The sequence below is a fragment of the Triticum aestivum genome, chromosome 6A, assembly GCF_018294505.1.
Source record: "Triticum aestivum cultivar Chinese Spring chromosome 6A, IWGSC CS RefSeq v2.1, whole genome shotgun sequence".
Lineage (NCBI taxonomy): Eukaryota > Viridiplantae > Streptophyta > Magnoliopsida > Poales > Poaceae > Triticum > Triticum aestivum.
In genome coordinates this window covers 524757703-524774546 of record NC_057809.1, presented here as the reverse complement: position 1 = coordinate 524774546, position 16844 = coordinate 524757703, and the positions used below count along the sequence as shown (strand labels likewise).

At 46.0% G+C, this 16844-nt stretch overlaps 1 protein-coding gene and 1 pseudogene across 1 annotated transcript; both read right to left on the bottom strand.

Moving 5' to 3' along the window:
* Nucleotides 1-2130: 2130 nt before the first annotated feature.
* On the bottom strand, nt 2131-2592 carry LOC123130906 (RING-H2 finger protein ATL14-like; annotated as a pseudogene).
* A 5612-nt stretch (nt 2593-8204) lies between these two features.
* Nucleotides 8205-9212, bottom strand: LOC123130905 (E3 ubiquitin-protein ligase ATL23). Its single transcript, XM_044550696.1, has one exon. It carries the CDS (start codon nt 8881-8883, stop codon nt 8413-8415), a length of 471 nt encoding a protein of 156 aa, XP_044406631.1. The 5' UTR covers nt 8884-9212; the 3' UTR covers nt 8205-8412.
* Between the last annotated feature and the right edge of the window lie 7632 nt (nt 9213-16844).

The following is a 16844-nucleotide window of genomic DNA, read 5'->3' as shown; positions in this document are numbered from 1 at the left end:
CGCTGAAAGTTTTCAGAAAATGGTTCTAATCTTGTTAAGTCTAAAAAATTTCCAGCTTTTCGAAATCCATTTCCTATGGTCGAACCTTATAAATAAGAGGGTGTCTATTTATGACTTGCCTTGAGAGTAGTTAACTCCTTTTATCCAGTTGCCGTGATGCCATGTTTGTTTTATCGTTGCCTAGGTTTCCGCATAAACTCAACAGGTCTTGTAAGGTTACTTATACTTTGACTAATTCGTGCTGATGGATAACAGAACTTGTATTACCACATCATGTACGGACGGCCACTCATCTAGTCACGTATGAAATTCTTTAACCATTACACGCTATGAATTCAAGAGTGGACTTGGATTAGCAAATTTGTATGAGATAACGCTTAGGCATGCAGCCGCCGCCGTCCTATTGGGTCACGAGTTTGACTTATGGAATATATACTCATCAAGAGACTTAAGAGGATTCACTTACAGCTCCTAGAGGATAAGGCTGCTGGCAGTTTGGTACCTTGGAAAGGCAGGCATGTTGCTATCTCGGGTCTTTTCATATAGAAAGACATATCATAGAAAAATGAAATCGAAAATATTCCGAGATGGCAAATATTCTGAGATGACTATGAAAACACCTTTCTCGCTATTTGGAATGGATCCAATTCTATTGAGTCTGACTCATAGTGATCATTTCTCTTTAGCAAAGAATGACCTTGGTTATCAAAGGATTGAACAACCGGGATCCATTTACTTATGATACCTAGTTGGCATTGATAACAAGGATCTAATGAATTATGAGTTTAATAGATCCTCTTTAGCAGAAAGACGATGACTTTCAAGACGGTCTTCACAGCGGTGACCATCTAACACATCACATCGATGGACCTTTCGATGGAGGTCTTAAAGGAAATTGACAAGCTGCGACGTGCCTATCTTTCGGCCAAAACGAACAAGGTGACTCGGGAAATGCAAGATTAATTGGAAGTAAGTTTGTAAACCAAAGGAATATGGAGGTCTTGGCATTCTAAATCTCGGTAAGTTTGCCACTGCCCCCGTCTTCGGTGGCTTTGGCTAGACTGGGATTAACCCCCGAGGGTGTGGTGCGGGCAGGGGACGCACGGCTGCGGACCGTGATCTTTTTGCGGCTGCGACCAAGGTGATGATTGGTGATGGGAATAAAGTGATTTTCTGGGAGTCGTCTTGGCTAGAGGGTCTAAGACCCAAGGACATTGCACCAAAGATCTTCGAGCTTTCTGGCAAGGAAGGCGGAACGATTGCCTAGGCCTTGAGGGATTATCATTGGATAGCTCAAATTGACACCCAAAGCAGCCTCATGCTTGAGCACCTTCAGTAATTCTCGGCCCTGTGGGAGAAGCTTTCAGGCATTGTCATCCAACCGGGCGTCAAAGATAGCATTTTGTGGAAGCTCGCCAATGATGGCAACTACTCCGCCAAGTCTGCATATTTGGCGCAGTTCACCGGACTCACTCATCTAGCTTTCAAATCTTGATTTGGAAGGCTTGGGCTCCACCCAAATGCAAATTCTTTGCCTGATTAGTCAATCAAAACAGAATTTGGACCACGGAAAGACTGCAACGATGAGGATGGCCAAACTGTGACCGGTGCCCGCTTTGCAATCAGATGCAAGAATCGGCGGCCCACATCATTTTCAAGTGTAGGTTCTCGCTCCAGGTTTGGGATGAGGTGTTCTCCTGGCTCGGGCTTGCTATTCCCATGGCTAGTTGGCACAAATTCAGCACTGTTAAATCTTGGTGGAATGAGGTACTTTCGAGCAACGCCCTACAGGTTAAGGCCTTATCTTCTCTGCTACTCCTTGTGGGGTGAGAACTTTGGAAAAAACAGGATACGCGCGTATCCAAGAGCAAAGCGGCACCGGTGGCGATTGTCACGCGGATCATCAAAGAAGAAATGTCTATTTAGGCTGTTGCGGGTGCCAAGCAATTGAGCAATGTAATGTCACGAGAGTAATCCGTTTAGGCTTTTGCCGATTCACGGCATCTCTGTAACAATACTCGCTTCTTAACTAATAAAAATTACAAATCTTTTGCCTGGATTCAAAAAAAATATGGTTATAAAAAAACACGATGGCTATATATACATCACAAATGCAGAAACGCTGTTTTACTTTTACCCCTCATTTAACAGAAGAGAACCTACCAAACACCTGCGAACACTGCATCCAATTCCAACTACCCAACGACGGCCATCAGGCAGCAGCGACCTCCACGACGACCTCGGCGGCCAGCGCGCCGGCCACCTCGGCCCGGCAGATGGGGCACAGGCGGCTCTTGCGCAGCCACGAGCCGACGCACTCGGGTGGAACCCGTGCTCGCACCGCGGCAGCACCATGCAACGGTCGCCGGCCATGAACGCCTCCAGGCACACCGCGCACTCGCCGGCGCCACCTTCTTTGAAGTCGTGGCATGGCAGCTCGCCGAGCTCTTCGGCGGTAAGGCCTGCGTCTTCCTCCGCGTGCTCGGCGACGCGGGCGGTGATGCCCCGCCTCAGCACCCAGAGGACCACGAGGATGTGCATGACGAGCATCAGCGTGATGCCTGCCGCGAGCAGGATGGTGGAGAGCACCATGGGCGCTGAATGCTTTGGCTCTGGAGGTGCCGTACGCTTGTGAGGTACAAAAACTAGCGCAGCAAAGCCGCTGACTAAATATCAGAAAACTTCCGAGCGAGCTCTGACTTTCCAGTGAGGCGTGTTATTGGCCAAGCGCTACAGGTTAGACAAGTTGCGACATGCGACTTCAAGTTCATGATGCCATACCACATAGTCAGTTCGTCCCTAATACTAGGATATACTCCATATGATAATAAATCCATGTCCGGTTTCATAGGCAGTGTATATCTGGCTAGCTTGTTAGGCCTTGTACTATGCAAATTGCTTAGTAGAGTGTTTAGAAAAACAAATCAGTTTTTTCTTAAGCACTAACACTTATTTCTATAGAGTAGACGCTTAATTAGGCACCCCTTCCTGTATAAATAAACATTGATCCTTAAAAAACATGGTTTATTTTACTAAATACCTTGTCAATACAAAGCCTTACGATGCCCCTGGTTTTGCAGCCTAGTTGCATGTAGTGCTTACTAGCTTACGTTATGCGGTGTTCATGGCCTGTTCGTGACGCTGAAAGTTTACAGATAACAGTTTTAATTTAGTGCAAGTGTATGGTCGAGCCTCCTACACAAGAGGGTCCTTATTGTGACTTGCCTTTGGAGTAGTTAACTTTCTAAGTTTCTGAATCAAGAAGCATATTCTTTTTGTCAAACCGTCCTGATCCTATGTTCTTTTTGTCCTTTCCTAGGTTTCCACATACACTTCACAAGTTTTTCAAGCTTGCTTTGACAAATTCATGTCGATGGATAAAACAGTACTTGTACTGACACATCATGTACGGATGGAGACTCATCTAGTCATATATGAAGTTCTTTAACCATTGGAATACATCACACGAGATATGCATTCAAGAGTGGACTTGGAATAGCAAATTTGGTGAGATAATGCTTAGGTTGACATGTTTAACCATAAACAAGTCCAGCATGTAGCAGCGGCCGTGGTGCTGGGTCAGGATTCCAACCATGGAATATACTTCGGCATCAAGATCAAGGCTGAAGTCAAATGCCCTGCCTATGATGAATAATTCCATGTCCCTTAGAATTGCAGGATTGTGAAAACATAGGAATAGGAAAAAAATGTAGAATTGTGATATCATGTACCATGGAATTCTACAAGGTTTGAAAACAGGGAATTTTTCAAAATGTGCATTTGACGGTGCACACGAAACAAACACCATTAGAGGACTGATGGGAGAGGTTAGAGAGTAATAAAGTGAAGTGCATTGGAGTTTTCAAAGGAAAATTAAAATGAGGTTTGAATTGATATTGAAGTTCCTATAGAATAAGGGCATAGGAAAGGACTCCGTATGAATTTGGTAACCCTAGCAAGTCTTGTGATCCAAAGGGTTTCCATAGGAAGAAGATCCTTATAATTCAAATCCTCCAAAGTCCCACAATCCAAATTCAAAGTGACCCAATTCATCGGGAAACCATTTTTCTGACAAAGGAGATTTGCATTCAACTAATATACGAAGATGATACATCCGTACTGAGAGAATGCCTGACCTATGTATATCACGATGCACATAGCCAACACATCCAACACAAACAAAAATAAAATATTGTCTCACAACAAAAGTATAAAAAGGCAGTCCAACACATCCTAAGATTACACTGCCATCCATGCTGGGGAAAAACCTCCCTGCCCATACGCTCCAGCCGGGTAGACGCCATCATAAAAATTTCTCTGTTCTCCGGCATCTGTAGGATAGACAAGTACAAAGCCATGGCATACATGCATAAAATAATCGCACAAGAGATGAAACACATTTTTGATATAACAAACATATCATTCCTGATAAGCAATAGAGCCCAACATAAGGTTGTCATGCCCACACGAATATGTGAGAATGTTGGTTTTCAATACTCAGCAACCAATTGCCGAATATATTACGCGCACTATGAGAGTAAAGGTTTGGAGCTACTTGTACTATGGCCCATGCTGCATGAGCAAACTTACAAAAAAAAGTGTTTAATGGACTTGGTATGTTGGCAAAAGACACAATTCTTGCTACTTTGCCAATTACGACGTCTCTAGTCAAGATCACACCTTTGCTAAAAAAATCAGATGAATATCTTCACCAAAAGAGGTAATTTGAGCTTCCACGTTTTTCTATTATCAAGAAGAACATCATCATAGACAATTGGCTCATATAATGACTTAACAGAAAACCTGGTGTTGTGATGCAATTTCCATCAAAATTCGCCTCGTTCGTTTGATAGCTAAATGGGATGCAGACGTGTGAGAAATTCATCCCATGCTGTGAGGTGAGGCGCCAATAGATCCCTACAACGAGAAATATTGGGGTATGTTTGACCTTATAACCTACGCAATTGTGACGACTTTATGTCTAACAGTCCGAGACAGGCTTGGGTATTGCACCATAAGTGGGCTAGCACCCCACCATCTCAAGGTGAACCATGCCTTACTTAAGAGCTAGTTCTTCGCTTGTTTGCTTAATTGTTAGGCGTGCATAGTATGCAAATAACCAATTGGTGTCAACATCGATGATTTGTACGTGTGTAATATATTGGCTTTGAGCATCTTCGGAATGGCTCTTAAATAAGGTCCCAAATTATGTTTGGGGGCTTAGGATAAAAAAAAGGTCCAATAGGACCCACAAAATAGGGAGGCCCTCAGACTACACTACAAAATCACCGACATGGCCTGTGTGATGACGACAACCTCGTTGAACCCACAATAAACAACCATAGAGGTGATGGCGCGGTGCTTGGGTGGAGTCATGCAGGTACCTAGGAGGATGCGCGGGAGATCAAAGATTGCAGAGCCGACGAGCATGGGCAACGCCTACAAAGGCAGATAGGGTCGCCACATGGCTTTGGTGTGGTGGTAACCATCTACTCTTTCCGGTCATTTTTACTTCACGTATTAGATTTGTGTCAAATCAAACTTTTAAAAGTTTGACCAAATTTATATTAAAAAATATCAACATCTACAATACCAAATATACTATGAAACTACATTTCGTAATGATAACAATATTGATTTGGCAGGTGAATGTTGATACTTTTTTCTATAAGTTTGGTCAAAATAAAGATACTTTGACTTCGGACAAAATTTATATACGGACTAAAAAGGACCGGACGGAGTATTTCCCTCCTCGAGAGGAGGCTGGTTCGAGTCCCTTTTTCACACAACCTTTTTTGTTTATTTTCAAAATATGTACATGAGTCGAACTCGCGACCTCATAGGTTAGCGCGTGCGTACAAACCGTTCCATTGAGATACTATCAGTTTCGTGCTCAATACCAGTTCAAGTCTTATATATATATATATATATATATATATATATATATATATAGTTTTTAAAAATTGAATTGTAATTTTGTCCGAAATATGTTCAGTATTTCTCGATAACCATGGTAACCGAGAATCCCCCCCCCCCCCCCCCCCCCCAAAGACACACACACAAGAAAATTCGTCCATTTGAAATCCAAAACCTTGGGTCTCATTGAAAAGTGGAGTTGTTGTTTATGTCAATTTTTGGGTCTCATAAAGTAGGGATCTTCCCCTAAAAAAGTAGGGGTCTAAAATGCTACTATCGCTTGAGATGCCCTTGACTCCCATGAGCCCATGGAGCATTCTTTGCATCAGTAGAGCATCTTCAATAGACATGTGGTAGGATGACGTGTTAAAAAAAATTACAGCGCCCAAATAGTGTGTTAGTGTGCCGGGAGGGTGGTTGCTTTTCCAAGCGCTGCAAAATTTAGTGCGTCGCTGTAGTGCTTCACAAGGCGCGGTAAAATCCAGCATGCACGCCTAGCCGACGCTTGGCAAATATGAAACAACACATACCAATTTGACAGTATGTAACAAGATAATCTCAAAGATTAAAAAATATGCAAAATCATGAGTTGAGCAACATAGCATAGTTCAAAATCATTAAACTACAAGCAAGTTCATGACAAACAAGTTCACACAAACGAATAAAATATCACAATCAAGCCCCATGTTCTTGCTCCTCTTTTTCCTCCTCTTCTTCATACGTTTCTTCCTCCTCTTCGTCATTAAAAACTCAGACCGTGTTCGCACTATCTCCAAAGGCATCATGCGAAGGCATGTGAGGCACACCGAAATCCATGCGTCCACCCATGTCACCCGAAGGTGCTCCCATGTCTTTCATGAGAGACCCAAAACTCATGCCTCCTATGGTAGCTCCCAAGCCACCCATGCCTCCCGTAGGTGCTCCCATGCCTTCCATGCCGCACATGGCGCCCATGGCTCCCATGCTTGTTCCCATGCCTCCCATGATAGCTCTCATGCCTTCCAAGCCTCCCATGCTAACTCCCATGGCTCCCAGGCCTCCCATGGCAGCTCCCCATGCCTCCCATGCCTATCAATCTTTTTTGGACCAAGACTTGATCACGGTAAAGGTTGATGTACTCCTTTTGCCTATCATCGAAGTTTTGTGCTACACCGAGCTACAAACAAAAGAACAAGTTATCACTTGAAACACAAAAGATGAAGCATGAAACTTACCCTATCTCTATCATAGTGCCACTTGGGTTTATCTTGTCAACCTACGTCATTGACGCACGCCCTTCCTTTCAGTGCATCGACCATACCCTTACCCTCCTCACCCGCTTCATATTCATGATCATATTCATTCACTTCATTTGTTTGAGACCAATGAGATTTGTTGGAGCCAACACCCATAGTTGACATATATGTGTCACCATTGAAACTAGAAAGTATGATAAAGAAAACTAATCAAGCTATCCATATGTATACATTTATCTAACAAAAAAATCATACCTTGTGGGCATTTCATCAAACACCATGTGTGCATCGGCCGCCGACGCAACAAATTGCGAGCCATCCAACGCTTCAGGCAGCAGAGGCGCGACCGAACGCGCTGCTGGATTCTTCTTCACCCTCCTAGAAGCGTCGTCCACTTTCCTCTTCTTTTGGGCCAACGTCGCTGCCGTCACCATCGGTCGGTTGGAGACGGAGCTCCGTGGCTTCGCTGCGGGCGGCGGGGCGACGCCACCCTGCGAGTTCGTCCGGGCACCATGAAGAGGCCGCGTGCGAGACCAATGTTTGGAGCCGGTGCGGCACGAGCAGCGAAGCCGGAGGTCAACCCCGCGCTAGGGTTTGCGGGGGCGGCGGCAAAGGGGTCACGGGTGTAGGGAAGGGTTGAGGGGATGTCGGCGCGGCGGTCCATCGCCGGCAGGGGCGTGGCGCGGGGTGAAGCTGGGCGCGACCGAAGAATTCAGGGCAGCGGTTGCTCGCTCGAGCGCAAATGTTCGATGTCTAGCGCGCGATGCAGTTTTTCCAGTGCGCTGAACCTTGTTTACCGCGCGTAGGATTATAATACGGCTGCTGAAGCACTATTTTCGGTCGCGCACACGTTATATAGCCGCTTTATCCAGCGTGCGGCTTATTTAGCACATCTGTCGGAGATGCTCTTAGAAACTATAATATTACTATATCAAACAAGAAAAAAATGAGACCAACCCGGGTTAGACTAGTCTGCTGACATTTTTTTTATATAGAAGAAAACTTCATAAGCATCAAGCGCTCGAGTCTAGACTTGAACACTAATGGGTTGGTTGCGAACTCGCGCGCCTTGCCAACTGAGTCACGCTCCGTTCTCATCAAACAAGAAATTAATGTACGGAATGAATGAAATCAGAAAAATTACAAAGGAGGACTCCAAATGCTAGATGGATTACTTTATGTACAATCACAAGCTAATCGTACTAAAAAAAATCACAAGCTAATCAACGACGGCACACGAGTCTCGGTCAAACAAAATCCGCTAGCGATCTGCACCTCCCAGTCTTTCAGCGACGATCTCCGATGTGGCGGCCTCATCGACAACCGCCGCGCCGGCCGCCTTGCCGCGGCAGGCCACCTCGGCGCGGCACACCGGGCACCGGCGGCTCTGGCGCAGCCACGAGTCCACGCACTGCGCGTGGAACCCATGGTGGCACCCCGGCAGCACGCGGCACCGGTCGCCCCCCTGGAACGCCTCCAGGCACACCGCGCACTCGGCGGCGCCCGTCCCGACCGCGGCGGCGGCCTTGAAGTCCTGGCACGGCAGCTCGCCCAGCTCGTCGGCCGTCAGACCCGTCGCTTCCCCCTGCTCCTGGTCCCGCTCCCGCGCCGCACCCCGCAGCCGCAGCACGGCGCCCCGCCGGACCGCCCAGACGATGACGAGGACGTGCAGCGCGAGCATGAGCACGACGCCGGCGATGAGGAAGAGCACGGAGACCGCCATTCGCGCCATGCAGACGCGCAAACTGATCTTCGCTGAGAGTAGAGTTTAAAGCAAAGGCTGTACACAACTGGGCAGATGATCCAAGACGCAAGTTGCCAAGTAGAACGAACCAGTCCTCACTGCTCCTCGGAGAAAGGTCAATCACTCAACTGCAATACTGCATCTCTCCGTCAATCTTCCATATTTTGGCACCCTTATCATGTTCCTCAGTTTGACAAAACCGCTGTCCTTAAAAGCGACATCATGTGCCGCTGTGTACGCTCCTCCATGTGTCTTTATCATATCGTCTCCATTGCCGGGCGGAAGCAGCGTCTGATTAGAATAACCGCTTTGCAAGAGTAGCGTTGTGGATGGTGTTTACTGGAAAGAAAGGGACGCGCTTGGCGAGACTGCGGGCTACGCTCGTTTAATCGTTTTCCTTCGATCCCTTGTTGGTTTCATATCAGTGCGTGGCGTGGCTTCCAACTCCAGGTTCTGAATAAGCTTGCCACATGGTCGCGATCTGGAACTTCGGGTACAGCTACGTGTTGACGAATGACAAGGTGGTTTGGTTTGTCTTCCGGACACGTAGCGGTAGCAAGACTAGGGTTGGCTTAACGAGGCCACAGAAAATGGAGTAGAAACTAGTGTAAAATGCATTATCCTCCAAATGATATTAGTGTGAAACGTATAATTGTGAAGTGAAGTAGACTCCGTAAGTTGCATTAGAGCATCTACAACAGGGTCTCTCATACCCGTCTCAAACACCCGGACAGGCCGTCCGGCCAGTGAGCGGTCACAAAAATTTGATCGAACTGAACCTCTCAAACGGGGCTCAAACGTCCGGGCTGACCGACATTCCTCATATCCAGCCTAATTTAGAGCGGATATGGGCCAGCCCGGGCACGTCCGGACGCGTCCGCCTGATGGGTCCGGCCCAACATGGACCCCACAAAAAACCCAAATCCGGGCGGCGAGCTCAAACCCTAGCTCACTCTCTTCCTCTCTCGCTCCATCCGTCCACTCCTCTCCCACTCCGGCTCCGATCCCATCCACCACCATGAGCTGCTCTGGCGACGACTCTGGCTCGAAGCTCCACTACAAGGAGGAGATGGCCCTCCGCATTGCACTGGAGCGGTCCAAAGTGGAGACCGACGAAAGCTCCGGATCTGGAGCGTCGCCGCACCTCCCGCGCCGGCGCAGCGCGGACGCCGGAGCTGGACCCTCCTGGCATGCGCGCAGCGAGGCCCGGTCAACACGGACCGCACCGGCCCCGCACCGTCTCCTTCCCCCGCCGACCGCTCCCCCACGCGGCCAGTGTTGGGTGCTTGTGCCCGCGCCTCCGGCCCGCACGCGCACTCCAGAGTCGAAGGCGCGCACCGCGCACCGCGAGAGGCGGCGTGCACGGGGAAGGGAGGCGACGGAGGAGTTCGCGCGTCGCCGCCACGGGACGAAGACGAACGTCGACGAGGACGCGCGCCTCCTCGCCTAGGTGTACCGCCGCTCCCTCATGACGGCGGAGACTAACGCTCGCCGCCTTCAACAAAAGAATGCCAAGGCGCTCCGGCTAGCCATTGAGCAGTCGGAGCGTGAGACGAGGGAGGCAGCGGTGGAGAAGGCTGGAGTGGCAAGGCTGAAGCGGGAACAGGACAGGGTGGTCCATCGGATGAAGGGGCTCATCGTCCTCTCCGACACCGACTCCGACGGCGGCGACAGCTGCACCTCGTCGTCCGACGACCAGGACCCTCCACCAGCTACGGACGCCTACAGTTGCGCCGGCGACCAGAAGGGCAAAGGCCCGGGGAGGAAGTGGTGATTCCGGCCCCCTCCTCCTCAATGTTTATATCGTTTTAGTTGTAGAAATTTATGAACTTGTCCTTGGATGAACTGTGATCTTTTGTATGTGGTGAAGTATGTTTATGTCCGTTTGCAACCGATCTTGTGTTCCTGCGCAATTTTGTTGTATGTCGTCTGATCACATAGGATAAATCAACGTGTGCATGGTAGTATGGATATAAGACACCGGATATGAGATACGCGGATGCAAGACAATAAATATGAGGAGTGCCCGGTCAGTGCCCGCGGACGGGCCCGGGCGCATCCGCGGGCATTTGAGGGGCCGATTTATTAAGCGGATATAGATGCTCTTACACATTCATGTAGAATCATTGTATAAACTGACATAAAAACATTGTAGAGACTGGTGTGAAAGTGGTAGTGAAAATACATGTAGGCCTCCAAGTGTTGGGGAACATGGTAATTTCAAAAAAAATCCTATGCACACGCAAGATCATGGTGATGCATAGCAATGAGAGGGGAGAGTATCGTCCACGTACCCTCGTAGACCATAAGCGGAAGCATTATGAGAACGCGGTTGATGTAGTCGAACGTCTTCACGATCCGACCGATCCAAGTACCGAACGCTCGGCACCTCCGAGTTCAGCACACGTCAGCTCGATGACGTCCCACGAACTCCGATCCAGCAAAGCTTCGAGGGAGAGTTCCGTCAGCACGACGGCGTGATGACGGTGATGATGATGATGTTACCGACACAGGGCTTCGCCTAAGCACCACTACGATATGATCGAGGTGGATTATGGTGGAGGGGGGATCGCACACGGCTTGGAACAATCAACTTGTGTGTCTTGGGGTGCCCCCTGCCCCCGTATATAAAGGAGCAAGGGGGGAGGCCGGACGGCTCTTGCAGGGCGCGCCAGGAGGAGGAGTCCTCCTCCTAGTAGGAGTAGGACTCCCCTTTCCTACTCCTACTAGGAGGGGTAAAGGAAGGAGGAGAGGGAGAAGGAAGGAGAGGGAGGAAAGGGGCCTGGCCCCCTAGTCCAATTCAGTTTGGGCTAGGGGGGCGGCGCGCCCTGCCTTATCTTGCCTCCTCTCTTTCACCACTTGGCCCATGAGGCCCAATACTTCTTCCCCCATATTCCCGTAACTCATCGGTACTTCGAAAAATACCCGAATCACTCCGAACCTTTCTGATGTCCGAATATAGTCGTCTAATATATCGATCTTTACGTCTCGACCATTTCGAGACTCCTCGTCATGTCCCCGATCTCATCCGGGACTCCGAACTATCTGCGGTATATCAAAACACATAAACTCATAATACCGATCGTCACAGAACTTTAAGCGTGCGGACCCTACGGGTTCGAGTACTATGTAGACATGACCGAGACATGTCTCCGGTCAATAACCAATAGCGGAACCTGGATGCTCATATTGGTTCCTACATATTCTACGAAGATCTTTATGGGTCAAACCGCATAACAACACACGTTGTTCCCTTTGTCATCGGTATGTTACTTGCCCGAGATTCGATCGTCGGTATCTCAATAGCTAGTTCAATCTCGTTACCGGCAAGTCTCTTTACTTATTCCGTAATACATCATCCGCGACTAACTCATTAGTTACAATGCTTGCAAGGCTTATAGTGATGTGCATTACCGAGAGGGCCCAGAGATACCTCTCCGACAATCGGAGTGACAAATCCTAATATCGATCTATGCCAACTCAACAAGTACCATCGGAGACACCTATAGAGCACCTTTATAATCACCCAGTTATGTTGTGACGTTTGGTAGCACACAAAGTGTTCCTCTGGTATTCGGGAGTTGCATAATCTCATAGTCATAGGAACATGTATAAGTCATGAAGAAAGCAATAGCAATATACTAAACGATCAAATGCTAAGCTAACGCAATGGGTCAAGTCAATCACATCATTCTCTAATGATGTGATCCCGCTAATCAAATGACAACTCATGTCTTTGGCTAGGAAACTTAACCATCTTTGATTCAACAAGCTAGTCAAGTAGAGGCATACTAGTGACACTCTGTTTGTCTATGTATTCACACATGTACTAAGTTTCCGGTTAATACAATTCTAGCATGAATAATAAACATTTATCATGATATAAGGAAATAAATAATAACTTTATTATTGCCTCTAGGGCATATTTCCTTCAGTCTCCCACTTGCACTAGAGTCAATAATCTAGTTCACATCTTTATGTGATTAGTTCACATCTCCATGTGACTAATACCCAAAGGGTTTATTAGAGTCAATAATCTAGTTCACATCGCTGTGTGATTAACACCAAAAGAGTGATCATGTTTTGCTTGTGAGAGAAGTTTAGTCTACGGGTCTGCAACATTCAGATCAGTATGTATTTCGCAAATTTCTATGTCTACAATGCTCTGCACGGAGCTACTCTAGCTAATTGCTCCCACTTTCAATACGTATCCAGATCGAGACTTAGAGTCATCTAGACCGATGTAAAAAAGCTTGCATCGATGTAACTCTTTACGACGAACTCTTTTATCACCTCCATAACCGAGAAATATTTCCTTAGTCCTCTAAGGATAATTTTGACCGTTGTCCAGTGATCTACTCCTAGATCACTATTGTACTCCCTTGCCAGAATCATGCTAAGGTCTACAATAGGACTGGTAAACAGCATAGCATACTTTATAGAACCTATGACTGAGGCATAGGGAATGACTTTTCATTCTCTTTTTATTTTCTGCTATGGTCGGCTTTTGAGTTTTTACTCAACTTCACACCTTGCAGCACAGGCAAGAACTCCTTTGACGGTTCCATTTTAAACTACTTCAAAATCTTGTCAAGGTATGTACTCATTGAAAAAAATTATCAAGCATCTTGATCTATCTCTATAGGTCTTGATGCTCAATGTGTAAGCAGCTTCATCGAGGTCTTTTTTTGAAAAACTCTTTTCAAACACTCCTTTATGCTTTCCAGAAAATTCTACATTATTTCCGATCAACAATATGTCATTCACATATACTTATCAGAAATGCTTTAGTGCTCCCACTCACTTTCTTGTAAATACTGGCTTCACCGCAAGTCTGTATAAAACCATATGTTTTGATCACTTTATCAAAGCATATATTCCAACTCCGAGATGCTTGCACCAGTCCATAGATGGATCGCTGGAGCTTGCTCACTTTGTTAGCACCTTTAGGATCGACAAAACCTTCTGGTTGCATCATATACAACTCTTCTTTAAGAAATCCATTAAGTAATGCATTTTTGACATCCATTTGCCAGATTTCATAAAATGCGGCAACTGCTAACATGATTCGGACAGACTTAAGCATCGCTACGGGTGAGAAAGTCTCATCGTAGTCAACCCCTTGAACTTGTTGAAAACCTTTTGCAACAAGTTGAGCTTTGTAGACAGTAACACTACTATCAGCGTCCGTCTTCCTCTTGAAGATCCATTTATTCTTAATGACTCACCGATCATCAGGCAAGTCAATCAAAGTCCATACTTTATTCTCATACATGGATCCCATCTCAGATTTCATGGCCTTAAGCTATTTTGTGCAATCTGGGCTCATCATCGCTTCCTCATAGTTCGTAGGTTCGTCATGGTCTAGTAACATGACTTCTAGAAAGGATTACCGTACCACTTTGGTGCGGACCATATTCTGGTTATCCTACGAGGTTCGGTAGTAACTTGATCTGAAGTTTCATGATCATCATCATTAGCTTCCTCACTAATTGGTGTAGAGATCACTAGAACTGATTTCGGTGATGAACAACTTTCCAATTTAGGAGAAGGTACAATTACCTCATCAAGTTCTACATTCCTCCCACTCACTTCTTTCGAGAGAAACTTCTTTTTAGAAATGATCCACTCTTAGCAACAAAGATATTGCCTTTCGGATCTGTGATAGAAGGTGTACCCAACAGTTTCTTTTGGGTATCCTATGAAGACGCACTTTTTCGATTTAGGTTTGTGCTTATCAGGCTGAAACCTTTTCACATAAGCATCACAACCCCAAACTTTAAGAAATGACAGCTTAGGTTTCTAGCCAAACCATAGTTCATACGGTGTCGTCTCAACGGATTAGACGGTGCCCTATTTAATGTGAATGTAGTTGTCTCTAATGCATAACCCTAAAATAATAGTGGCAAATCGGTAAGACACATCATAGATTGCACTATATGTCTATATCCAATAAAGTACGGTTATGACGTTCGGACACACCATTATGTTGTTGTGTTCCAGGTGGCATGAATTTGTGAAACTATCCCACATTGTTTTAGTTGAAGACCAAACTCTTAACTCAAATATTTGTCTCTGCGATCAGATCGTAGAAACTTTATTTTCTTGTTATGATGATTTTCCACTTCACTCTGAAATTCTTTGAACTTTTCAAATGTTTCAGACTTATGTTTCATCAAGTAGATATACCCATATCTGCTCAAATCATCTGTGAAGGTCGGAAAATAATGATACCCGCCGCGAGCCTCAACACTCATCAGACCGCATACATCAGTATGTATTATTTCCAATAAGTCAGTTGTTCCTTCCATTGTTCCGGAGAACGGAGTCTTAGTCATCTTGCCTATGAGGCATGGTTCACAAGCATCAACTGATTCATAAGCAAGTGATTCCAAAAGCCCATCAGCATGGATTTTCTTCATGCGCTTTACACCAATATGACCTAAACGGCAGTGCCACAAATAAGTTGCACTATTATTAGTAACTTTTAATCTTTTGGCTTCAATATTATGAATATGTGTATCACTACGATCGAGATTCAATAAACCATTTATATTGAGTGTATGACCATAGAAGGTTTTATTCATGTAAATAGAATAACAATTATTCTTTGACTTAAATGAATAACCGTATTGCAATAAACATGATCAAATCATATTCATGCTCAACGCAAACACCAAATAACATTTATTTAGGTTTAACACTAATCCCGAAAGTATAGGGAGTGTGCGATGATCATATCAATCTTGGAACCACTTCAACCGCACATCGTCACTTCACCCTTAACTAGTCTATGTTCATGCTGCAACTCCCGTTTCGAGTTACTACTCTTTAGTGACTGAACCAGTATCAAAATACCAAGGGGTTGTTATGAACAATAGTAAAGTACACATCAATAACATGTATATCAAATATACCTTTGTTCACATTGCCATCCTTCTTATCCGCCAAGTATCTAGAGCAGTTCCACTTCCAGTGACCATTGCCTTTGCAATAATTGATGGGGAACGTAGTAATTTCAAAATATTCCAACGCACACGCAAGATCATGGTGATGCATAGCAACGAGAGGGGAGAGTGTGATCTACGTACCCTTGTAGATCGACAACAGAAGCGTTTGGTTGATGTAGTCGTACGTCTCCATGGCCCGACCGATCAAGCACCGAAACTACGGCACCTCCGAGTTCTAGCACACGTTCAGCTCAATGACGATCCCCGGACTCCGATCCAGCAAAGTGTCGGGGAAGAGTTCCGTCAGCACGACGGCGTGGTGACGATCTTGATGCACTATCGTCACAGGGCTTCGCCTAAGCACCGCTACAATATTATCGAGGACTATGGTGGAGGGGGGCACCGCACATGGCTAAGAGAACGATCTTGGAGATCAACTTGTGTCTAGGGGTGCCCCCTGCCCCCGTATATAAAGGAGCAAGGGGAGGAGGCCGGCCGGCCCCTATAGGCGCGCCAGGAGGAGTCCTCCTCCTAGTAGGAGTAGGACTCCTACTAGGAGGGGGAAAGAAGTGGGGAGGGAGAGGGAAAGGGGGGGGGGGCGCTGAAGGAAATATGCCCTAGAGGCAATAATAAAGTTATTATTTATTTCCTTATAATCATGATAAATGTTTATTATTCATGCTAGAATTGTATTTTCCGGAAACATAATACATGTGTGAATACATAGACAAACAGAGTGTCACTAGTATGCCTCTACTTGACTAGCTCGTTAATCAAAGATGGTTATGTTTCCTAACCATGAACAATGAGTTGTTATTTGATTAACGAGGTCACATCATTAGTAGAATGATCTGATTGACATGACCCATTCCATTAGCTTAGCACCTGATCGTTTAGTATGTTGCTATTGCTTTCTTCATGACTTATACATGTTCCTATGACTATGAGATTATGCAACTCCCGTTTACCGGAGGAACACTTTGGGTACTACCAAACGTC